At 41.9% G+C, this 26,164-nt stretch overlaps 1 protein-coding gene across 1 annotated transcript; it reads right to left on the minus strand.

The window, feature by feature from the left end:
* Positions 1-681: 681 nt before the first annotated feature.
* On the minus strand, positions 682-21,898 carry LOC139924473 (ras-related protein Ral-B). Its single transcript, XM_071915500.2, has 5 exons — positions 21,777-21,898; positions 7,328-7,544; positions 4,479-4,687; positions 3,219-3,396; positions 682-2,647 (listed from the first exon to the last, which is right to left on the minus strand). The coding sequence occupies exons 2-5, from the start codon at positions 7,439-7,441 to the stop codon at positions 2,525-2,527; spliced, it is 624 nt and encodes a 207-aa protein (XP_071771601.1). The 5' UTR covers positions 7,442-7,544; positions 21,777-21,898; the 3' UTR covers positions 682-2,524.
* Positions 21,899-26,164: the final 4,266 nt, after the last annotated feature.

Here is a 26,164-nt window from a genome sequence, read left to right on the forward strand (position 1 = left end):
GTAGAGGAGGTCATTGGATGCGCTGCAATACAAACTGTGTTATCAAAGGGAACAAGCCCAGCACACCATTCCTAAAAGTTGGTGGTATTACATAACACCAAGAGAAGTCATATGGGTGAACTCCTCACCCCCCGCCCCCCTGCCCCCCCCCCCCCCCCCCGCCCCATATCATATACTGTATATAGAAAAGGATGTAACCCTATTAAAAATATTAAAAATACTGGTGGTATGTCTGTCAAATTTCAGAAAAAGGCCCCTTGGCACTTACAGGGGCCACAAACTGTCCCAAAGGGTTCATATCAGTACAATTAAGTAGTGGTAATACTTCATTACCACTATCAGCCAGCAGAGGGCAATGTACAGCATCTATGGTTGGGGCCAATTCACTTCCAATTTAATCTGTTTCAACCATTTATACAGACCTAATGTAAATCATCTGTTGCTATACAAAGGTTCTTATAAATAATCATATAATAAATGTTCCATCATTAGGGAGTGAGCTGCTATTTCAATTTACATTTTGAATTGATTGAATTTTAAGGATGAAGTTAATTAACTCCAACTGGTTTCTCAGATATAAATCAAGGCCGAACCCAGTCTAGAGATTCAAAATTTTTAAATTGCGGCTGCTCAATGAGAAAGTGTTTAATGCGGGGTGAGACTTCATCCATCTGCATCGTCTGTTGTGCGAACAGGAACACGAGAGACAAATTATCCGTCCATTCCTGACAAATGATTCGATCAACTCCGGTATTTACAAAGAAAAAAACATTTATTTGGCAACATATTTTGAAGTCTTCTTTCAAATTGGATTTTTTCCTCTTGCTGCAGAGAGAGCAAAAAAAAAAATCCTACTCACAGTCGACTAGAAGTAAAAAGAAAAAGGGAGGACACGTTAGAAAGAGGATGATTTGGGCAGTGGTAGAAACATCTCATTCACTGTAGCACTTGATTAAACAACGGTTAAGAAGTTGGCGTCCTCGTCAAAGCTTCACTCATACAGACAGAAATAAAAAGAAGACATTTTCTGGTCAATGCACATACACTCAAGTTAATCAACATACACATATCCACACAGAGAAACTAGTTTGACATGTTATTTGTGATTTCGTTGGCACGTACTGCTTAAAAAATCTCCAGCATGACTCCTTTGACAAGTTCATCTTTAAGGTATTGGCAATGTAGTGCACGTTCTACAAAAGTTATAACAAAAGTGTAAAGATTCACAATAAGCCGTTAAGACGTGTGTGTGTCCGATTATGGCGACATCATGGACCAGAAGCATGACGGCCTCCTGGATTGTCATGACCCGTCTCACGGTGCAGAGCCAGCAAATACAACATTCGTCTTTCTGGAAGCAATCTGCACTGCGAGACGGGCTGGGAGGACCGAACGACATCGACACAGCAGCCCGCCATCTAAATAAACCTATTCTCTGCCCTTAGTCACCTACATCAAATTACTAGTCCCCACTTTACCCCTACAGCCTTTCTCGCAGCCTCGCAATATCTAATAAATGCTGAGAATATCTGCATCTCATTTGCGGAAGAGATAATTGCCCGCTCCAGAATCATTGTCACCAAAAAGACTTCACTTTGCAGCAGTCCTTCTGAAAAAAAATGGCAAGGCAACTCACGTTTGATTTGTGGTGAACAAATGCCAGGACTGATGAGAACTCAATACAAATGACCATGCTTAGCGCCCGCTCCTCTGATTGGGACTGTTTGATTGCTGCCTCTGCAATCAGAAAAATCACACATTCCTGGATGGAACGGATGAATACATTTTCCTTCCTGTCAGCGCAGCGGCAGCAGAGGGCGCTGTCACAACTGAAAAACAAAAAAGCTTCCCAATTCAACATCCATTCCAATCATGTGTGCTTTGCAGTCACGAGGATGCGAGTTCTGACGAATGATGACTCACCTGGAGGAGAGAACATGGCCAACGTCTTTGATGAAGACATTAAGTGTCGTCATAAATGATCACGAATATTAGGGACAGCAGCATTAAGGTTCCCTGTAAACTGATGGGCCTCAACCTAGGCTCACTGGATCTACACTAAAATAAACTAAGAATTATGCTAAAAGCAGTTCAAGACAAATAAAACAAATCAAAAGGACTGTTTACTGGACTAAAACACACGCACACACTGAACTGTAGTCCAAGGCAGTATACTCTGTGTCTGGGTAAAACAGTGGAGAATGTCTCGAGCAAATCTAGAGTTAGTGTCAGTGGCAGTTTGGTCATCGGCTTATTATGAGCCATCAAGCACTGCAGTCCAAGTCACAGTCACAGAATAGTGGCAACATTACGTTAAAACAACAACTCAGATTTAAATCTTTAGTTTGACATGGAAAAAGTGGTTGAGATTGATCTAGACACTAAATCATGGACAGTTATTAAAAAAAGAAAAAACAAATCAGACAAATTTCATTTGACATGACGATAGGGAGGATTGCTCTGCTTTTGAACATGTTCCCCAATGTAGCAACTGTGTTGTGGGTTGTTAAAGTCCATAAAGAGTTCAAAGTAAACAGCATCTCTCTTTGAAGCTCTTCTTGTTCTTCTTGTTCTTGCCTTTTCCGTTTTTGTCTTTGTTTTCTGACATTTTCTTGCCTCGCACTTCGCGCATCAGGTCAAAGAATACCTTGAGAGAGAACAAGAGAAATTGTTTCAGCTCCAAATGAACTAATGAACTCACAGACTTCTGCAGATACCTTTGTGGCACTATAGTTTCAGAACTTTCATATTATGCAAATAACATTCATATAATCAGAAAAATGTTTGCAACTTTTTGAAAATACACCAATTTTAGGGGGGCCCTTATGGGAGTTATTGCATTTTCAAAGTTTCAGACTAACTCCAGGAAACGCATCACAACTGCATTTGGTCCTGATTGGCCTCCCTCACTAAACAATGACTGAAATCCTTCCCATCAGGCCAATTTGCATCATTTGAACTGGAAAGCCTCCAGTCAGCACGTTTACCTCATTTGCATTAGAGGAGCTGGTGTTGTCGGCCAATCAGGGTCCAGTATTGTGAGGACTTCAAATTCATTCCATAAATACCCTTTTAACTAAACTACATCTATCTGCAAAACATTATGAAGAACATTATTCTTATCCTGAGCTGTAGTAGATTTGAAAACCTTTAAGATGGACAAAAATTCAGCACAGGTCAAACATCTGCTTGAGTATGATATGTGTGTGTAGGTGCACCTTGTCGACGTTGGCTCTGGTTTTGGCTGATGTCTCCACATACTGGACGCCCCACTCCTCAGCCTTGCCCCGGGCCTCGTCTACGGAAACCTGCCGGCGCTCCTCCAGGTCCGACTTGTTCCCTACCAGCAGGAGAGGGATCTTGTCCTCCTCCGCCTTCACCCGCAAGATCTGCTCCCTGCCGTGCACAGACAAACACATAGTATTACATTTTTTTTTAATCTTTTTTTTTTTTTTTTTTAATTGAAGCTGCCGATAGCTGATATTTTGTACCCATCCTCAATATCCTTAGCTCTTTTCACCTATTTTCAATTCAAGTATTCTGTGATTTCCTGTGAATTTTATTCTTGGCAGGGTGGAAAAGCCTCTGAAACAGCATTTAGACCATGAAACACTAAAACTCTGCAATGAAATCCAGGAAAATATTAATGATCGTGTTGAACAATTATACAATAAATATGTAAACAAACTGTGTAGGAGCCTAAATGCAGTTTATTGATGTTTGACTAATTAGCATGCAATAATTTAAGTTCATATGTAAGACAGCAGTAATTTACATGGTTCATTTATAAGGAATTGGAAGGAATATTTACAGTATTTACAGGTTGATGTATTTACAGTTTATATTTGCAGTAATGCGATAGTTAATTGTTTGATTCCTTGCACTTAAAATGTGTGTGGATAATTTAAAATGCATAAAATCTCATTTATATTACATTTGTAATATTTGGGAATAGGTGACTATGATTGTTGCTTCCTAGTAACTGCGTACCTTTAGTTGTCTTTTGATACTGTCTCTCGCAGAGTTTTGGGGTGATCTCGTGGCAGTCAGGCAAGCGGAGAGTGGAGCCACACAGTTTTTTGACCTCTCTCCTTTTCTCTCTCATTAACGATTCTCGCTTGAGTTTGCTTCAGTAATTTGATAACTTTGGAAATTGACAATTGTTCTGTACCAATTATTTTTTGTGTCGAAGTAAACAGTTCAACTTTACCGAGTGGTCCTGTGGATTATTTTTGATGTGGATAAGGATGAGGGGAATCGTTGGAGCGTCAAGCTAAGGCTTCATTCATTGGAAACCTACAAACTGCATCATATCAGAGGTGGAAGACGGGCCGATATCTGCTTTTTAATAAAAGGCCAATATGGATAGCAGTCTAACCCCATGAATCTAGACAAGATTTTAAACAGTGTTAATGTCCCATAGGTGCCCTATTAACACACCCATGCCTGTGCTCCCACACACAGGTGAGGTCTTGTACCTGAACTCGGCAGTGGCGGTGAAGGACTCGTGCTCTGTGATGGAGAACACCAGCAGGAAGCCCTCTCCGCTGCGGAAGTAGTTGTCTCTGATGGCGGCGTAGTCCTCCTGGCCCGCCGTGTCCAGGATGTCGATCTGCACCTCCTCCCCGTCCAGCACCACCTTTTTCCTGTAGCTGTCCGCCTTGGTGGGCTCGTAGTCCTCCACAAACTAGGGATGAGAAGGCAGGTTTTTAAAGCTGCAGTGTGAAACTTTTTTCACATTAAAATAACAAGAAATAATGCTAGCTGCTAGCGGCAATACGGCGGCTGGGAACTGCTTAGCCTCGAGGAAAAAAAGGGATATAAAGGAGGAGAAAATGAATTCTGTTCGGCTTAAATGCATTTAAGCCTTTAGAGGGACTTCACCTAAACCAGCCAGCATAAATACAGTAGCTGTATTAGTGTCACATTATGGTTGCACCATCCAGGACTCAATCTCACGACTTAGGCAGATCATGAATTTGTACAGCCAGCTAGGAAGTGCTTCCACATGTTAATGTTCCACATTAAATTTTGGACAGTTGCTATAGCGCCAACATCAGGAAGACTGGCCCCATATTACAGTATGCGTCGTTTTGGACCAGACTCCAGACTGGACTACTCTGCAGAGTTTTATGCATTTTCGTGCATGGGAAGGCAGTTTTTGGTCAGAAGAAAGAAAGAAAGAAAGAAAGAAAGAAAGAAAGAAAAAGAAAGAAAGAAAGAAAGAAAGAAAGAAAGAAAGAAAGAAAGAAAGAGTACAAAAACAATAGTTTGGTTTTTGTATGGATTTTGTACTATAGAATGCATAGCTTAGAAATGAGTGGAAGCCTGGTTTGTATGTTAACCACTAGGGGGATACTATAGTCACATACAGTACATTCACATACTGTAACATATTCTTCATATTCTCATATCATGCTAATATGTCATATGTTGCATATATACTTATTTCATACTGCATATATTTAACATCTTTGGTATACTTTCATATTTTCTATATATATATATATTTTGCACACCCTCATGCAGTTCATTTCTTTCCTTACTTTCATTCCATACATTTGTACTGAACACATTCTGGTGTTGTAATTGTCTGTTTGCCATATTCTTATTTATATTCTATTTTATGCTGTACCCCATTACCATCTGCTGCTGCAACGTCCCAGTTTCCCTACAGGGATCATTTAAGTTTCATCCTATCAGATTTCATTATTCAGTCAAGGAATCTTGCTCTCATCCTCTGGGTAGTGAAGGGCTTCTCAGTCAAGTTATATCTTGCATCAGTCCCTCAGCAAACTGGCATCTAAATCTTGTCAGTGGGTGAACAGGACTATCTGTGCCATCTCAAAGCAAGGGAACAGAAAAAGGCAACAACTTTTGCTTTCAGCAACGTGGGGGGAAGCCAAAACTAGTTCTCTTCCTCTTTTTATTTCACCTTTTTTTTTTTTTTTTTACTTCAGTTACTGTTATATTATAGCGCATGACTACGGCACACGACAGTACTTCCTCTTCTTATCGTCTCAGAGTGGGCAGCCTTTGGACAGACATTTATAGCCTACTCCTCTGTGTTATTTTAGGACGTAATTGCTGGCTGATTATCTTCTTCAATCCTTGGTGACACACATGGGCTCAATAGCACAGCCTTATGATGGTTTTGTTATAAAGAGATAAGCCTAGCTATTGGGAGATGGAGGAAGTTTTATATCCATTGTATTAAAAGCACACGACCATACAGAGTCCACTTCTGAAAACTCAAAACATGCAAAGAGGAAGACTTGGTGTGCTCATGAGCCCTGGGATATGCATACACAACCTGTTTTCTCTTGTCTTCTTATCTGATGAAGGTCCATTTGGACCGAAACGTCATGGTTTTAATCTAATGAGCTATTAAAGCTTGAACAACTTTTTTCCACTGGAGGATGTTGCACCTCGTCTTCCCTCCATGAAAATGTGCTGCATGTAATGTTTGAATGGTGTCTCAGCTATGTGTGGGTATTTGTTATTATTATGATGCATGGTTTTCACAGGGAATAGAGATGCACAGATAACAGTATTGGATATAGGACAATATCTGGTTCAAATAGGATTTCAGCCTAGGAGTTTCCCCTGAGTTTTTAAAGCACACTAAAATCTGATATTCAAGCCACATTTAAGAGCCACATATGGCCTGACAACCCAATAGATATAATTTAGTCATGCCCCATTATACAGAAAAGTAAAAAACAAAAAACTTTTCAAAAGGTAGACTACATTTAGAGGACACCAATTAACCATTTTTTGGAGTAGATTTAGGAAATGTGGTTGAGTCTAGAAACAAGCCCCTGACGTTTACTATTGGATATTTTAGAGTACTGAAAAAAATTCTGCTATCAAACTTCATTGTAGCTGTGCTGTAAATATCTTGACATGACGTCTACATTTGGCCGGTTAGCCACAGGAATAAGACAAATACACCACCAAACAACAAAATGTACCCAGAAATGCAAGTTTTTTTTAACAGTGTTTTAAATTGGGTTTCTTTCCGGTTCCTTTAAGAAAGTGGGAGTGCAAGCATTACCCATTCTTTGCCCTGACTTTCCTAGCTGGTCTGGGGAATCAAACAATGAGACCTTCTGGTAGGGCTGGGTCTCATTTGAGAATTTTCAGTACCGGTTCTGGTAACTTGATTTCGATACTGGTTCCAAATCAATAATTTTTTCAGTACTTTTCATGAGCCAATCAACTTTATTGTAGGGACTAGTCTGCAAGTAAGCGCAGCATACGGTAATAATCGATCAAGAGTTTTTTGGAAAATGAGCATCCCTAGTTCAGTTGTGTGTGGACTTACCTCATCATACATGAACTGCAAGGTGAGGGCCGACTTGCCCACGCCTCCGCTGCCCACCATGATCACCTTGTGCAGGGCCAGAGAGCTCTGGTTTTTACTCTTACTGGTAGCCATCACTGGATTCCTCTTTCTCGCTCTCACACACACACACTCGCACACATGCACGCACACACACACACACGCTACTTCCCTGCACCCAAAAACTCACTGGCACAACCTGTGAATGACAAAAGAGCAAACATATCAATGGTGGACCAAGGGATACACAGAACAAGAATGAAGTATAAAGCACACCTGACTGTGTTCAGTAAATAACCCTCATAAGTACAGACACATGGACACTGTGTGGACGCCGTAACAAGCTAGGACAGATGGTGATTGTTACTTTATTCGAGTTTCAAGATGGCAGTAACTGACTGTGCCAAGCCACTAGGCTTCCGTCCAACAAGTCCCAAATCCCAACCCCCACCCCTACCATTAAAGTGCCAAATTGCCTACTCATGAATCTTAGAACTTTATAAAGTTCGCCATCAAAAGGTCATTGCCGCTGAAGAGAAGTAATGAAGCTATCATACCCTGCTGCAAGACAGCATTTAGGAATGCATTAAGTCAGGGCACCAAGTGCTAACCTCGTTAAAATGGAGGGAGACATCATTGGCCATCTATCTGCACTCTATGGGCCTTATCCCTCAGAGGGTGAAAGCTCAGAGTCGATTGCTTTCAGCTGACTTCTACATCTTTTATCTCTGTCAGACCAACTTCCAACAGAGTTCAAATTGGCTACGTTGTAAATGCCTGCCGGCCGACTCTTAACTTGCGCGGCCTTTGGACCAGCAAGGAACGAATTTCTGTCAGGAGCAACAAATGTGCACAGGGGTCATCAAAAGACAGGACTGGATGGTGACAGACTACTGCAGTGATTTCCAACCATGTGCCATTGACAGACATGTATTATGGAGGGTATCTTTCCAACCAAACACAACAGCAGCTAATTAGTACACCTTCAACCAGAGAGGAGGAACTGATCAGTGAAACCAACTGCTGTAGTGTTTGGTTGGAATGATACCCTGTATATACACATGGCTCTCCATGGCACATGCTTGAAGACCACTGGACTACAGAATCACTTTAACATGATTCACACCTTCAGAGACTGGCTCTGACAGATAAGCCTAACACTAAATATCCTGTGTTGTTAGAGCGCAGCAGGAAGAGGCCCAGCCCATTGCTTCCTGTGGACTGGAGTAGCCTACTGACACACTTTCCTGTCAGTCCTCCCTCCTGCCAGCCCATTTAACTTCCTTCCTCTCTGAATCCTAACCCTGACACTCGGGTATTAGTAATCACCTTGGTTCCGGGCTCCTCCCTTGGCAATCCTGCTGGATAGGTAAACTGTAACTGAGCAACCGCCGTAACCAAACACCTCATTACAACCTGTTTGCAGACAGTTAAAAACTACAGTCGTACCTTCCCCAAATAAAACACAACCATGCGTCTGCACAAATGCAAACTAATGTCACCTTGAGCTGATGAGCTGAGAAGTGATAACATCGACAGAAAAGCTGCACAGAGTCTTGTCTTGGCAGTCTGAAACACTGTCAGACGACGGTGGGCTCTTGTTGTCATATCATAGAGCTGAGACTCTCCTTGGCCCTTCCCTTCTCTTTCCCCCTCTCTTTATATCTCTAGAGGTCTCATTCATCCTCTGGAAATTTCAGACTAATGGAAACACTGAGCTGATTCACAGGCATTATTCATAATCTGCTCCTCCCAAACAGTAAACATGTCACTTCAGCAAATATAGTGAGACATTACTGCACGGGGTGTACAGCAGACAAGGCTGAGGAAGGCAAATATACTGCTGCTGATGTGAAACATGTAATAAATCCAACTTTGGCAATTTTCATGTTTTTGCTTGAACTGAAGGTTTTCATCCTTTTAAAAGGCAGAGCAATTGAAAATGCACATGCTTTACTCAAACATCAGCAACTTTTGAACTTTTTGTCCAATTGTCATGGTGTAAACGAAATGAAATATTGTTATATTGTTATATTGCAGAGGTACGACAATAGGAGTCCAAAACAGGTCCATCAAAATTGGGCAGGGTGTGGATGAACTCCCCAGATTGACTACTATTAGAGTCCTGCATCTCTGTGAGACTGACTTTTCTGTGACTAATCACAACTGCTGATTTCCCCCAACTCATCTGGTTGGCCTCCCAGCCAATCAGAGAGCTTTCTGACAGTATATACTGTAGATAGGCACTGACTTCACCACAGAGGGTAGAGTGCATCTGGAGAGACTTTTAGAAGCACACTTGGCAAAGTCAGGATGTGTGTGAACTGTGCCAGGTTCCACTCTGCATCAGTGTGAAGCAATACTGTTACACTGAGTGGAAACTGAATGGATAAATGACTATAAAGACACCACAAGGGTATTAGGACAAATTATGGGCACAAATGCCCAGAGTGCCCAAAAAAGCTTTATATTGCACTGGGGAAATAGTTCAGTTTTCCCTAAAGCTGTGAAAGATGTCCGCAAGCACTGGGGTGACTTCAAAATAAGGAGATAAGTTTGGAAAATTTAGACTAGTGTGTGTGTTTTGACTAAAAACAACAAAAACTAGCTGAGAGTTTACTAAAAAAAAAAAATGAAACATTTCATATCTACAATCAAAAATGGCTTCACTATGAGATAAAATGTAAAGGTAGTGAAAAACAGACAGAAAGACCCTACAATAAAAAACTAAACATCCTTAACAAAATGACAAATTTGCCATTGTGCCCCAAACTTCTGGTGTGGAAATAAAATTCCCAGTTTTCCCCTCAAACTACAACTAATGTACACAAAATGTGACATTTGCCAAATGCAGAGGGCAACTTCTGGGTTGCATCAAGTTGAACTGCAGTACACTACGCCAGATGTTAGTGTGGTTGTTAGCTTCGCCGTGTCTGCATGCTGAGGAAATGGCATCATGATGACTCCACTCTCCCTGACCAGGAAGTCAAGTCTGACCGGTGCTCTTCCTGTCTTTGTTTTCAGTAACCATAGCAATGCAAGGTCTCATAGGAAGGATACACACACACCCCTTCTGCAGGAAGAGGTTAGCAAAGCTCAGCACTTTTGCACTGGGGTCACTATTTAAATTATTCACATGCCCCCACCTACACCTACAAATCACTGAATTTGTTGGTCCAAAGCTATAAAAAAAAACCTATCACTGTAAATAAAAGTGGAATCACTGAAGTGGAAATATAAGCCAATAATGCTAAGAACTGCAGAGTGCATACTGTAACCATTTCACAGGATGGAGGGTGGTGGTGTGTGAGAGAGAGAGAGAGAGAGAGAGAGAGAGGGCGAGGGGGGGGTTCCCCGGTATATTTCCCAGCTGCAGTTCACCCGAAGTTGCATGAAAGGTTAAAATGGAGGGCGAAAAGCAAAAGAGGAATTAATGCTTAGGCCTGACCCAGATTTGGGACTGGAGTGTGGTACTAGGCCTTGGTAGCGGGTGTAGGGGTGTGGGTGTTGGGGGGGGGGGGAGCCTACTAGGCCACTCTGGTAGCTAGGGGGCTTGGCTGCTGAAATATACATGACACTAGTGCCACGCAGGCTGCAGGAATTCATTAAGATTCCCTTGACAACTGGGCCCCAGCTCGTCCACCTGCCCTGGCAGTGAGTCTTTTTTGGTGCTTTTTTTTTTCCACACCTAAATGGTAGGAAAAAGGATGAATCAGATCATCCATGCTTTTATCAACTACTGTGGCTCTCTTTATTCCTTCATTAACCAAAAGGCTCTTCCACATCTGTAGCTTGCTCAAAATGCAGCAGCTAGGATTTTATCTGGTACAAACAGGTTTAGAATTGATTTTTCGATTTTACTTTTCACTTTTAAAAAGCACTGTAAGGTCTGGCTCCAAGCTATATCGCAGATATTTTCACCCACTGTGAGCTGGTGCGCAGCCTCAAATCCTTGGCCAGGGCCCTTCTGGTCATCCCAAAGTCTAGCCATATGACTAAAGGTCTAGTTATTACATTTTCGTGGCGTGTTTTTACGTCCCTCAGGTTGCTGTATTTGTGTGGAATTCAATAAGAGAAATGCTTGAATCTGGTCAACCTCACGCCCTCTTCACAGTGGAGAGTGTAGATAACCAGGAGGGTAGGGCAGGAGACACTTTCCGTGAGATATTAACGAAAGGGAGCCATTGCTGCTTCTGGAAAACTGACAGCTTCATTGCGATGAGACCAGTGTGTTAGCGTAGTAATGGTCAACTTCAACATCATCCTCACTCATGTGCTCAGAATGCAGTCATCTGGCTAGATTCCAGTTGTGTGTGTGAGTGTGTATGTGCATTTTGAGACCAAGAGAAGGCCTCCAAGGGATCTGAGCCACAGTTACAGGGAACACGATGACTCCCCCCCCCCCCCCCCCCTCCCTCTCCATCCCAGAGGTCACTGGTGGGGGATTTCCTCTCCTCTACCAGATGGGGAAAAACAGGGGCTTTTCTGGCCCCTCCGAGGTCCCCTTTCCCTTTCACTTTCCCCATCCTCCTTCCTCTCTGTAGATCTCTAGAGTTTAGCTCAGCTGGTCCCTCTCGCAGTCTGTAACTTCACTTTCTCGAAGCCTGTGTGGTCAGCTGACTCAACCCAAAACACTCAGGGGTGGCCTAGTGTGTGTTTGGTTTGACTGAAACACTGTGGCGGCATTGGAAAATTCCAGAGTGAGTTGGCACATGCTATGGTGATTTCCACAAAAACCATGCCAGGACGTGACGTAATTTGAGGGGACAGACCTATGATGACATCATCTTAAAAAAATATTGTGAAATTCATCCTGAAACAATTGTTTTTTGCACTGTGTTTTCCCCCCTAAAGTACCTACCACACTATGATCTCCCTTCTTATATTTAAAGAGTAAGTTGGCACCAAATCACATGGCAGAGAACTGCTGTTGCACTGCTCTCTATGGGTTGCAACCTTCAAGCATAAGTGATGTCAAAATTACAACTCACTGTGGCCTAAACGGTATGGCCTAGATGAGTCACCTCAGTCATGTGGCAGGTGCCTCTGAACCAAGAAGGGTTTCCTGCAATAAGCACAGCAGCTGGGATTCAAGGAGAAAACTCACAGGCTTGTTTATCATGGAAGAAGCAACACTGAATAATTTAACAGTGAAACACAGTGGACACATTGGAGAGATGTCTTTAGTCAAGATATATAGGCTATATATGTGCAAGTTAAAATGTTCACTGTCGGTAGAGATCATAGAATGGTTCGGCTAAGGTATAGGGCAGCTTGGAAAAAATGTTGAACAAACACCCCATGATGCATACTAACCACCCTTGGCCAGGGAGACGCACAGAGGAGCCTTTGACAAAACTGGGCAGTGGGGTGCTAATCTTCCCCGCGGTACAATCCTGCCTGCTTCAGCAGCACCAAGTAGGCTGCTTTTTCAAACACATCCCACTATTAAACTTTCCCCTTATTCATGTGGAGATAATCTCAGAGGAGCAAATGTAGCACAATCTTCACTGATCTGGTTCGATGTCTGTGAGGAGGACGAAAGAGGGTGAAACAATACACTGCGTCTTGGAGTATGTTGAGCAAATACATAGTCACCCAATGACATCAGGGTGCAAAAAGCCTTTCAGTTGGTCGATGGCCAGTAACAGAAAACACAACAGATATCCTCATTTCGAAAACAATCCATCTGGATACGATTGTGAAGTTGGAATAACAAGGGGGGAACCTCCCTTCAGCTGACCCCAACAGTCTTCTCCAAACACTCATCTCTCTCCTGTTACTTCAGCATTCCACACAGTTGATTCAGGATACAAAGCAGCATGCGTTTAGCTCACAACATACATTCATTGACAAATCTATCACCACCTACTGAAAAAATCTTTACTGCCCACTTCTTATCTCTATCTTGCTAAGACTTTTCAGTCTTTCAGTTCGCCTAATGGGAAACAATGCAGGCCCAGTCACATACCAACTCCACCACCCTCTAGGACCCCTAGGTGCTACAATGGATTACCACAGGATGGAAGTGCTAACCTCCATCCCTTATCGAGCGGAGATGAGGGGTGGCTAGTGGGAAATACTGAGGGGTCAAGTCTCTGGAGAGGGGCTGCTGGATGCTTGTAACTGACAGATGTTTGGGAGTAACCAATTACACCTAACTGAAAAAAGTGGAGGCCCAAATGACGTCAGACTCAGATCTACCATTTCAGAATTGTAAGTTTAGACTTTTCGATTTGAATTAGCTGAATGAGTGTGTATGGTTTTGACCATCTTACTGTACCAACTGAGCAGTTTCTAGATTGGCCTCTAACACCATGCAGCCCCTCTAAGCAGTGAGGAGGCCCTATTTTTATCTCCAGTGCCGTTATCACACGCCTACAGTCCTGTTCAGCAGTTTGCTTACACTGTTCCATTACCATGACAGAGCTGTATCTCAAAACACCCAGAGGCATGCCACACATCTGCTAGAATGTAGCATGGTCAATCCAAAGAGGCCTCCGTTCCCTCAGGATAGGGATATTATCCCCACTGACATACTGGAACCAGAGAGCATAGAGTATAGCCAGGGCTTAGACACAGAGGTAGGTTTGAAAAGACAGCAGCACAAGGTTGTATGATTAGAAATCCTCCCTTGAGGTAAAGAAGAACCCTATGAAATAAAGGAAAGCAACTTTTAGAGTAGACTTTTACCTTCGCTCAGAGAAAACAGGCTACAAGGCAGCTGAGTGGTTGTAAGATCTACCTAAGTCTACGACTCAATTCGTTCTTTTGTTTCACTGTTGCTGTTAAAACCATGTCATCACATCACAAAAATGTCAAGCATACACAGAATGTCTGCACCAGAGCATGTGAGCGGAGCGACCATGTATTAACCTGAGTGTGGGGCACATGCAAAACAATAAAACATCACTGCTCCTACTCACTCCATTCAGCTCCAGTGTTGCTCACAAATCAAAACCATTCAGCTACAAAACACTTGGATTATACTGCACAAGCTGTGCAGTATAATGGCTACAGCCCTGTTTAGAGACAGGGGTGAGTAGATCATGACAGAATTTTCATTTTGGGGTGAACCGTTGCTTGAAAGTTATCCATCTTGTGCACCAAACCATACACATACAATAGTGTCCACACAGTGAGAAGTTTGTTTAATTATGGGGTAAGATAATTCCTCTCATTGATCCATGTGGGTGATGCCAAACTTCAAAATGATGGGCTTCTTTTGGAAGAGGGTGGAGCAAACTTGGAGCGCAGGTGTTTGTCAATCGGCCAGCTGAGCGAGAATGGAGCGAAAGGGAGGAGATGGCAAGGAGCGGCTGAGCGGAGTGGGGGCACAACGGTGTGAGCGATGAGCAGAATTTCAAGTCGCTCAACTCGGCTCACATGCTCTGGTCAGCACCCAGAATGCATGGCATGTATGATGCAAAGACTACTGTGCTTCTTTGGAACTTGTTCCTGTAGTGGCAAAGCTATGGCCGAATTTCCTGTTATTTTGCTGGTTCAGGAGGGATCGTTTTCACCACAGTGGGCATGCTGGGACGTGGTGAAAATAACTAGCATTGCACACGCACAGCATGAGACAAAGAGAGACAGTGAAAAAAGAGAGCAGTTGGACAGCAAGAAATGGGGAGAACAATTAAAGGGTAACTTTGGTATTTTTCGACCTGGACCCTATTTTCCCATCTTTTTGTGTCTAAGTGAGTAAAGGGGACAACAATTTTTGAAATTGGTCCAGTATTGAGCGAGATCGCTTCAGCCATTATGGAAACATTATGGAAAGGACCCTACAGAGAAATGAAACGTTTTTCTTTACTTTTCGCTTGATCCGGTCTGTGTGTAACTTCCTGCAACAACTCAACTCTTGCGAGACCGGATCAAGCGAAAAGTAAAGAAAAACGTTTCATTTCTCTGTAGGGTCCTTTCCATAATGTTGTCAGACACTTATAATAACAATCTGAGCCTGTCAGTGGCAAAAACGAGCACTTTAAGTGGACGTACATTGACGGTACGATTTGCCCCGTCGGATTACATTGCAGCCCGTTTCGCGGCTGCCGGCTGAAGCGATCTCGCTCAATACTGGACCAACTTCAAAAATTGTTGTCCCTTTTAGTCACTTAGACACAAAAAGATGGGAAAATAGGGTCCAGGTTGAAAAATACCAAAGTTACCCTTTAAAGAAAATGACCGACAAGCTCACCAAACTAACAGACAAATGAAGTAAAACAGGTAAACACACACAACACTTGGGTGTAGCTAAGCAGGACTGGAGATCTGGGTGCCAGAAGTGAGATAAGGGGAATTCATGCTTCAAAAATACATTTTTCATTTGGAGGGGATAGAGTGTCTACTGCTTCAGATCAATGTGTTGTTTTCATGGTGTGCTGCATACAAACATTTCTGTATCTTGTTCCACTTCCTTGTGGGAAATAACGCCCATTGATTTTGGTTACTGGCCCATCACACAAAGCATTCACATCTACTGTATGCCAGCATGTCAAACCAACTGCCTTGGAAAAAAGGATCATGAGGTATGCTCATTTCCCAATAATTGACCAAAAGTGTAATTTCCCAATTCACACATCTTGGAGAGTAGCGGTGAATTCACCACACAAAAAAATGTATTTGCAGTTGAACAGTGCAGGCGCCGTGTTTTTCCTTTGGCGGATGGCTTTGCTAGGAACTACAATGTTATGGGCATAGCCTGGCCTTCTATGCTGGATGAATAGAAACAGAGAGGGGGAAAGAGTAGTGTCTCCGTCAGTGGACATGATGTTTTCACAGGACAGGCCCTGGTCAATGGCGGTGCCCTGCCCACTCTCCAATGGCCACGAGGGCAAAAAGTATCCCATTGCTCTCGCATGGGTCCTGGAGCCGACTGTCCCGCAAAATATATAGGCCTCCCTTCCCTCCCTACTGACAGAAAGCAGACGACTGATGGGGGGCTTGGTATGCACTTCTCTACATCCCTATCTCCTGCCCGTAATCACTCTTGGAAAGAAACTCTTTCCAAGTCCTGTAAAAAAATCCATATGTTGGTCTTGCTACCCTGACCCTCCACTTCCACTGCCAACATCATTAGCAGATGGTTTTCTGACTCCAGTACCATTACATGCTGATCTTCTAAATGACATGGCCAGAGAGAAGAATCCGGGTCACTGGGGAACCGCATTATAAAATCAAACAAACTGACAAGGAAAGTGCATGAAGTTCTTTGATATGAACCAGCCAGGGATAAGTCCAAAACGAGTGAAATGAAGCATCTCGGAAAATACTTGTCTCATTCTGACAAGTTGTGGTAACAGAAAGGAACCGGAGGGCTTAGTGTAAAGAGAAACATTCGAGTAGGGGCTTGGATGTGGTCGGAGCCACTGGGATAAACATCCAGACAGTCTTGGAAGGAGGGGAACAGGAATGCAGGGCCAGTTCAGCCTCATTCACAGGACCTTTCTCCACCTTTGCTGATGTTAGCCTGGGATGACTAGTGAGCTGTAGGTCTACAACTAAGCAGAAAACTGTGTTTTCCCAACAGCAAGGCTCAATCCAGCCGTGTTGTTGATGGTACCAAGTGGCTACAATGTTGCAAACACCAACAGTGTTATCTCGCATATGAAAGAGCATGAATACAAACTCAGTGTGTATTGGACTGTTTGCCCACACACAAAAAACCCTACCTCAAAACACTGAGTGAGAAAGAAAGTCTTCAAACAGCATGTAGTGTCATAACATGAGCCCAACAACCTGAAATGTGACCTTGGGATTACAAACTTCAATCTCAAATTCTGGTAAAAAAAAAAAAAAAAAGTATGTTATTCCTATAATGAAGCTCTATGAGGCTGAAAGCTTTGATTTTTTAAAAGTGGGTAAAATGCAAATTAAAAAACATTTGTTTTTCCCTATGGGATATGAACATTTTTAATGCTCAATATCTTAAAACTACTCTAAACACTGATAGAGATTTATAATTCCAAGACCATGAAATTAGTATGCAAACATAAATTCTTAATGAGTAGAATTTGCATATCAATACCAACTTCCTAATTTTCTTGTGCCACCACTACTCAACAAATTTAATTCAAATGTTTACTAAATAGTAAATGAAGATACCCTTAACAGCTTCAAAATACATTTAAATGTTGCATTGCGTCAGTTATTTCTTGAGAGTTCTATTGATCAATGAGAATAAAAAAGGCTACATAATATGTTGTGTTTTACTACAGTTTAGGCCTTATAATTGAATTATAAGCAGATATGGCTCTTGCTGAAGTGAGTGTTACCAGTGATGAGGATCAATGAGGACGTGAAATGAGGATCTGATACAGCCGTCTTCCAGAATGGGAATCTCACATCCACAACGCAAACTCTGAAACTCTTCTTAGTGCGTTAGCTACATGTTTGCCTATATATTGAGCCAATATGTGGCTTTTATTGGCCAGTCATGACGATATGATAGATGTTCCTCCCTGTTCACAGCTACAGTCTGTAAAACCTGCAATGAAATTTGACTTTCTTTCCACATTTTATTTACTCATTTAATTGTTCAATAATGTTTTATGCAAGTTAATATTTAACATAAAGGCAGTGAGTTTCCCCTACCATTCAATGGGAGTGTTGGATCACCCTGTCTTAAAGAGCAGTTAATCCTAAAAGAATTTCATTAGTCCGGGTTTCAGTGGAGTGTTAGTGTCCTACGATGGTCGAAATGCTGTTTCAGAGGCTTTTCCACCCTGAATAGAATAAAATTCTGGGAGAAACACTGGATACTTGGAATCTTTTGGCATAAAAATGGTCAAACTTAAAGATATTAGTGCAAAACATCAGCTACTTCTTTGTACAAGAGCGCCAAACAATCCCTGAACTGGCCTCCCTAAACAAGTTCCTATTCTGTTGGAGTCAGCAGTGTGCTCATGAGTCGTCTAAGAGGGGGATGACTAGGTCATTCCAGAGGTGTAATTGTCAGCCATAATCAGTGACAATACACTGGTTGACTTCAATTTAAATCACAGGTTTAACTGTTTGACAAACTTAGATAGTTGGGATGTGTATGCTGACAGCTGATTTAAAAATTATGCGTCTTTTTCTGACTTTCTTTTCAACTTTTTATTAGAAATATTGAAAATATGTTTTGCTGTGAAGAAAAAAAAAAGTCAGCTCCTTATGCCATAATTACAAAAGCAAAAGTCTCAGCATACAATGAAGAAATTACTGTAGTGACGCCTAGGCTGTAACACATGGCAATCAGATAAAAGTCAACAAATACTGAATAATAAATTATTCTTTCGCTGCAATAATTGAATAACTGACTAGAAGAATCTGGGGTGGTGCACATCTCTTATTACATCGCTGAACCACGAAGTCCAATACTTATTCAGGACACAAGACTATGGCGGAAAGATGAAAAATGGCAAGGCATCGTTCATGTATTTTTTTGAGGTTGTTTGAAACTAGGCCTTGTTCACCCCTGAGGCACATTAAGCTGGATGATGAATTATATTTCTCACTTTCCCCTGATAGCAAAGAAGAGTCACTACTATGGAGATGAGATGGAACAAGTGTGTGTGTGTGTGTTGCTTATCCCATTCTATCCTCCACCCCTCCATCTGTCCGCCCACACAAAATACGGGCCCCGATAACAGCGTAAAAGTTACACTTTTACACCAAAAACACACAATCAGTCACTTCAAGATAGTCATCTAGGGCCAGACCAATTAATCGGTATGCCGATATTATCAGCCAATACTGCCGTTTCAAAGATATAGCCTATTGGATTGTTACGCCGATAAGGCACCAATAAAAGTCTTCAAAACAATAGTGGAATGAAGCGATAAACGGTTACTGCCCTTTATGCCTACTGGCATGTAGGGCAGCAACAAAGGATCTCCACTCCTGTCTGTTTTGGGCGAACAAGCCCATTACACACAGTAGTGTTTGTTTCCTTTGATGCTGTTTCCCTAACAGTGTTTTTTCTACGGGACTGGGCGATAAACACCTGTGCCATTTTCAGACAGCTTGGCAATACACACAATTTGTACAGCAGATGGCACAATTGACACACCTTGGATCAAGTAAATAACCGTGACAACTCCACAAGTCGTACAGCCAGGCCCATTCAGTGCTAAATGTATAGATTTGATGGTGAGTAGGCCTACTAGCTTGCAAGTTCGTACAATAAAAGGCTGGAAAGTAAAAATATGACTGACCTTTTCATTCAATTTTCCCTGTCAATAAACAAATGCCCCAGCCCTAAATGTCCCTCTTCCGATTAAACATGTTTTAAATCACCGGTCTCATGCCACAGCCACTTGTAACTAGCTAACCACACTGGCTAGCAAGCGAACGCTTAGTTGTTGCTCAGTAGCAATAACATCAGTCACCAATGGCAAAGATATATACTGAGCTTGAGCATTGAGCATGAGACTCACGCAATGAGACTCTAAACACACGCACTCAGCCACACCTCCTTCTCACGCTTTACCACAGGATGGTTCTCTCATTGAATGGGAGAAGTAAAGGGAGGAAGAGGGAAAGATGAGAGGGACTTAGCCTGTATTGTAGGGAGGGGGTGTTACAATATGCATTTTTATGACCCTGTAAAATTGGGGCATTTTCTCATTTGCTGAAACTCATTTATGCAGTGTTTCCTCTGTATTCATTTAGCAGTGGTAGGAAATTACCACAACTGCTAGAGGAAATGTGAAATTAAAATTAGCATAGCAATTAAAATAAGTGTAGTCCAAATGTTTTAGAAGTAATGATTTTATTATGATTAAAAAACATTTTTAGCACTACAATCTCAACTTGAAACATAACTTGGACTCAAACAGCCACAGATATGGGACAAAAGTAGAAAAAAAAAAAAAGGACCACAGCTGCATAAAATTACAGAGAAACACTGATATGTTTTCATCATTATTGGATCTCAGTTTTCCAGAAAATATGCACTTTAGTTATCATTTTAGTCATGCTTTACTCTGAAGAGAGAACCAGTCTTGATCAAAAAAAATGTTTTACATCGGTTATCGGAAATTGAATTATCTGCATCAGACCCACAAATCTCATATCGGTCGGGCCCTAGTCAGACAACACAAGCTACACACATATTGTTCAGCACCAGCTTTAGGATGGGCTAGGCCAATATATCACAAGAACAAAACACACACTGCACTTGTATTAGACTCAACTGCCTCTGCCTTGAATTACAGTAACAGTACCAATTTGAGCTTTTTCTTTGGCACAGTGACCCATTTTCTCAGTGGCACTGTTGAAGTCCCCTGAGAACCAGCCAATGGTTCCCAGTGATGGGTCCGGGGACCACTAGGGGTCCTTGAGGGGGGTTCAGCAGGCCCCCAGAAAAAGATTGATAGTTTAACACTTCTATTGCTATTTCATTATGTAGATAGGAAAGTGAGAAAATGACATAGGAATGTCTATTCTAATCAGAGGCTTACTCCCCCCACGTATAGACTATAGTATAGACAGTTGTCCAGTTCTGTATCAAGTCATGTCCAACAACAAAATGTTCTCAGACAAGGGGTCCTTCAGATAAAATCTCTGGAGGGGTTTGACATGAAAACGTCTGGGAACTCCTGCCTGAGACCAAATATTAGTAATGCATGCTAAAATGGTGGGGAGGAAAACAAGACAATGTTATGGAAACAAGCCGTTTTGCTGACAGGTAGGATTGCACTGAAAGGCACCATGAGCCAGATTGGGTGTGTCATCTCCTCAGGGGGAAAACTTATCCGCACAAACGAATCGTTGTTATTGTCGACGGGAAATTAGCTAAGTAGGCTATAACCGTCAAATTTAACTCAAACTCTAAGCCTGCACTATAAAAACACATACTACGGGTAGGCTACATTTGTAAAACACATAGCATTACCCAAATCTGAGCGGTAGTAACACCGTAGTTTCTGTCTAACGGCAGTTGACCATCAACAGAAAAGCTCACAAAGACGCACTAAGGACTTTAATGACTACTGCTAAACAGCGTATTACAACACCACAGTCAAACTTATACAAACGTATATCATCCGAGACATCATAAACTGTACGAAAACCGATGTAAAGCCGTGTTGAAAGTAGGCTGACCCACAATACAAATGTCCACAGTGACTGAAAGGCTACATGTGTACAACGATAATCAACAGGACGTCTACCTAGCTCTCAGCCGTATGTCCGTTTAGCATTTCAACGGGACAGCCGACAAGTAAATAACGATATTCCCGCCAACAGAAATAAACCCAAATTGGCTGAAATAAACTAGTTATGTGTGTGGCATTGATTTGCACTAATCTAGGCGGTCACCCTAGTGGGTATTTTGGTCGTTCGCCCTTCCTTAAATAAGGAGCCGGTGTGGTAGCCTATTTCTACCACAGTGTTTAGAAACACCCAGCTATTCCATGCCATTGAGATATATCTGAAGCCTTACCTAAGCAGGATTTGTATTTCTCCCCTCGCTTGATGCTATCTTGATGACTGCATTAATGGAGCATACCGAGGCATAGGGTCTAATAGTACAAACCGCTGCTGCAACAAAAACCCCACCTTCCGGATGTACAAACTACAGAAGAGGAAGAACGACAGGATGTGATGTCAAAAAGGCTCTCGTCCAATAGAAACGCAGTGGAGTCCCAGCGCACAGGCAAGGGGACAGAAAGGAGTTGTCATCATTAAGAGTAATGTTACGAATCCCACTTTTCATCGCCTCCAACTCAGTCTGTCATCACTTATTTTGAATTTCAATTAAACTGGTATCATAATACAATTGTTGTCATTGACATATCTTTCTGTTTCTGTTGTCAGACACCTGCAAGACCATAAAAAGTGACTTGATACAGGGTCACAAAATGCTAACAGGCCAGACATTCTCTCACTATTTGTGACACCTAAAACATAAAACAATAGCTAACAAGTTAATGTTAGCAACTGGTAACTAATTCAAAGACTTTAACAGTCTTGCAATTTAACATAGGCTTTACAAGATAATTCTGGTTATTTTCTACCTGTGCCTTATTTTCTTAGTTTTTGACATCATTATGTTTATGTTCAAAATTATTAAAATTATTAAATTACATCACTTACTTCACTGTAGAGCGTTCATACCTCCAGGTCACTAGAAACACTGCTGTCCAATACACACACACAGGGCCTAAGTGGCAATTTCCAGCAGTTGAATCCAGAAAGCGAGTAAAACACTTAGGGGGGAATTGCAAAGACTACACTAGGAACAACGTCAAGCCATCTATATACAATTGTATTTACACACCCCTTGGGGCATAGGCAAACACTATACTGTACGTCTGCTGTAAACTGAGGCACCAGACACTGCCTAAGGCTTTGCTGCCCCAGCCTGATAATGATGTCAGTTCTAAAGGATTGGGGTTGCTAGTCTGATTGAAAAAGACATCACCCCTGAACTGGAGCTACTGGAGGAATTGGCCCATCAGTCCTGTGGGTATGGTGATAAGAGTAAATCACTTCTGATGCATGCTAAGCACAAAAAGGGTGGAAGTAACAAATTACACTCTTTACAGCTATTGGGTAGCTTTTTGCGTACTTGTACTTTTAATTCAGTAATTTTACTTAAGTATGTTTAAGTATTATATTTAACAGCTACATTTTAAATGATATCTGTTACATAGAACACATTTTGTATGGCTCTCTATATCATGCCAATTTATGAGTGACGAGTGAAGTAAGGTAAAGGCAAGTCACTGAATCACAAATCTTTGTTTAGCTATGCACTTTATTTTATATTTTAACTCTAATTATAACTCTGTCCTCTCATCATTTTTGTGTTGCATGGCAAAGATCAATTGTAATGACACTGTTTTTTAAGTAACTCATTAACTTTGAGTACACTTTAAATGAGCTACACTACATTTTGCCAGTAGATTTTTACACCAGTAATTTCACTTCCACCCAATTAAAATTTCAGCAGTGACGGCACTTCTACTTGAGACCTGAGAGACAAATATCCTGTTGGAGATTCCGGCAACGTTCTGATGGTACAATATAGCAAACATTGAGTGAGCTGTCTATGTTGAGGGAAGGGAAGCACCTTGACAGAGTGCCTAAAAAGTTGCTACCTGGCTGGTGCTGGAATGTCCATTCTTGTATGCCTATATAATTGTATCTGCCATCCAGTGTAAAAATCTGGATACTCTCAGTGGTCAGGCTGGGCGCTCTGACTTGGTGTAGAGCCTCCATTCTTCAGGGATCAGGGTCTCTATGGACAGCTAGACCCCTGCACCGTTTATCCTATACTGGCACGTGTGCCTCCCTCAATGATTGCAGCTACTGATGCACCCATACCCATAACTCTTGTACCACCTGCACAGGCCCAGGGAGCCAAGGCTTTCCTGCCTATTGATATACACCGCTGCCACCATGCTGTCTGTTCACACCACTACTTGTGGTCGCTGTAGGCATGGAATGCAGTTCCAAAGGAGAAGAGTAACAGCCTTTAGTTACTACACATTAACCTTTGGGACCTTTCCATCAGCAGCTGACAGCAAGCAGCCACTGCCACCTACAATATTCTCTGTCTGCTTCCAGATATAGGCTGACCCTGAGGGACTCCAGCCTGTGCTAGCTGAAGGCCGGTAGCAGTTCTGGGGCCCAATGTCATGACAAGAAATTGTGTCAAGTTCAAGTTCAAGTTCGTTTATTTCTATAGCCCTTTATCACAAGCACGTCTCAAAGGACTTTAAAAAGAATGAGCCTAACTTGATCTAACTGATCAACAGTCAACCATAGAACAGAATGATATAGGACAAATATAAGGAAGCAGAACAAATCACAAGACACGCTATAGCAGATTTTAGAAAGAGATAACAGCCTACCTATTCAACACAGCCTAACCTACCCGGCACAACCACCCTTAGACCCTTCCAAGAAAACCTTAAAAAAAATGGAAGAAACCTTGGGTGGGCCAAGTCAATGAGGGACCCCCCACCAGGATTACTGAACGTACAATAGGTGCCGGGAAAAACAGTGGAATGAACAGTAATATGGACAATGACAATAGCATAAGAAAACAAATGAGGCAGAGAGAGGCAAAAGTGGCAGAGAGCTGGGTCACGGTCAGCTAATATCAGACAAAAATAAGGGCAGTGCTCGTAATTCACAGCCAGGTAGAAACAGCAGCAGAGATGAGACTTCATTGTGTCACCTGAGAGAGTGCAGACTCAAGCCATTTATTTGCTCCAGGAACAGTTAACATGTGAGGGTGGGACTGCACTTGCATCGAAGTACAAAGTAACCATTTAAGATGTTCAGCCCTCTCCACCACAAAGGTGCTAGGAACACATCCATGTCCCTGGCGAAGGTGCCGGGAACTGAGGACATTTCAATAAGGAGAACGCAGAATACAAGCATTCTACCCTCGAAAGCAATTGTCAGGTCTGATTTTGTCCCCAAATCAATCAATTACTGTCACTTCCTCAACCATCCTTAGACTTTGTCATAGTGGAATTCTAGAGACAAAAAGCCCTTAACAAAGGTTGAAGGCACGAGACAAAATGAGCATTGACAAATCCAGGTATTCATTCAAGTTTAAGACCAACACGATGTAAAATATGTAACTGCTCAAAAATGTCACATAGGATTATGTTAGAAATGACTGACCATTGATCATACATGGTCAACAGGAAAGCAAAAGATGGAAATGATATTAATATAGCAAAACTTGAATACCTTAAAAGCAACTAAGTTCAATAAACAATCAAAATCCATTCATTGTGTGTATTCATTCATCACCTCCACCAGGTGGAGCCACATCGCAGTTTTGCAAGCTGCTCAATTCCCTCATTTAGTGCCAAGGCCTCTCAAAGCCTCATTGGCAACTTTTAGTACTATGAGAAAAGGGCTCCAATCTCCAGAACACTGCAGCTCATCAGGTTTACCATCAAGCTGTTCCTCATCTCAAACATCCAGAACTGTTTTAAGCAACTATCTGGGTTGGAGTCTCAAAGTTATCTGTCCATTTAAATGCACAATAACTAGTATCTATATGATATATCTTCCCAATAACTCAGAGCAGGGTTAGTAGATATCTTATTTCTGATTTGTTCTAAAGTTATAATCTGTGCCTCTTTTATGTAGCTTGTTTTCAGCTAATGCAGATACAAACATCTTTTCTCAAGTTGATTATTGTAACATCGCCAAATGTATTTTTTTTTTACCATTCCATTTCCAAAATAAAGAGGTTTTTTTGAAAGCAGGATGTGGAACTCCTTAAGATGAAACCCTTTCTAGACAATCTTCATGAACCCTCTTAAATTAGGCTGGCTATAATACCACTGCACTGAAATCTACATGTTTCTTATGGGAAAATTCCATTGTCTCTTTGGATTCTTCCCATTTATTCATGGATGCATCCCACATGTAGACTGTATTATGGTGAAACTGGGTTTAACACTGTCTGTGTAGACATGTAAGGGTACTGGCTGAGTGAGTAAATGCTACAACTGAAGAGGACTGATCTCATCTCTCCTCTGTATTGTCATGCAACCTGGCAAATCTGGTTCCTTGTATAGGGGACATGGACTTAGAAACTTGCAATACTTTAAATCAAATAGGAGAGTATGAAGACATTCAGCGATCTGACATGCGACAATATGTATCATACGGGTACCATGGTAGGAGCTTCAGTCATGAAATATTAAGCGGATTCCTGATTCAGGTGTCAAGAAAATCCAATATTTTTACAATACCACCCCAGTGTTGCTGAGAGGGCTGGTTCTGCAAGTCTGCCATGCTGTGAGGAGTCTGTGGTTGAGGTATGATCATATCAGCAGTTTCTTAGAAGGCACT

Source organism: Centroberyx gerrardi, chromosome 10, assembly GCF_048128805.1.
Source record: "Centroberyx gerrardi isolate f3 chromosome 10, fCenGer3.hap1.cur.20231027, whole genome shotgun sequence".
Lineage (NCBI taxonomy): Eukaryota > Metazoa > Chordata > Actinopteri > Beryciformes > Berycidae > Centroberyx > Centroberyx gerrardi.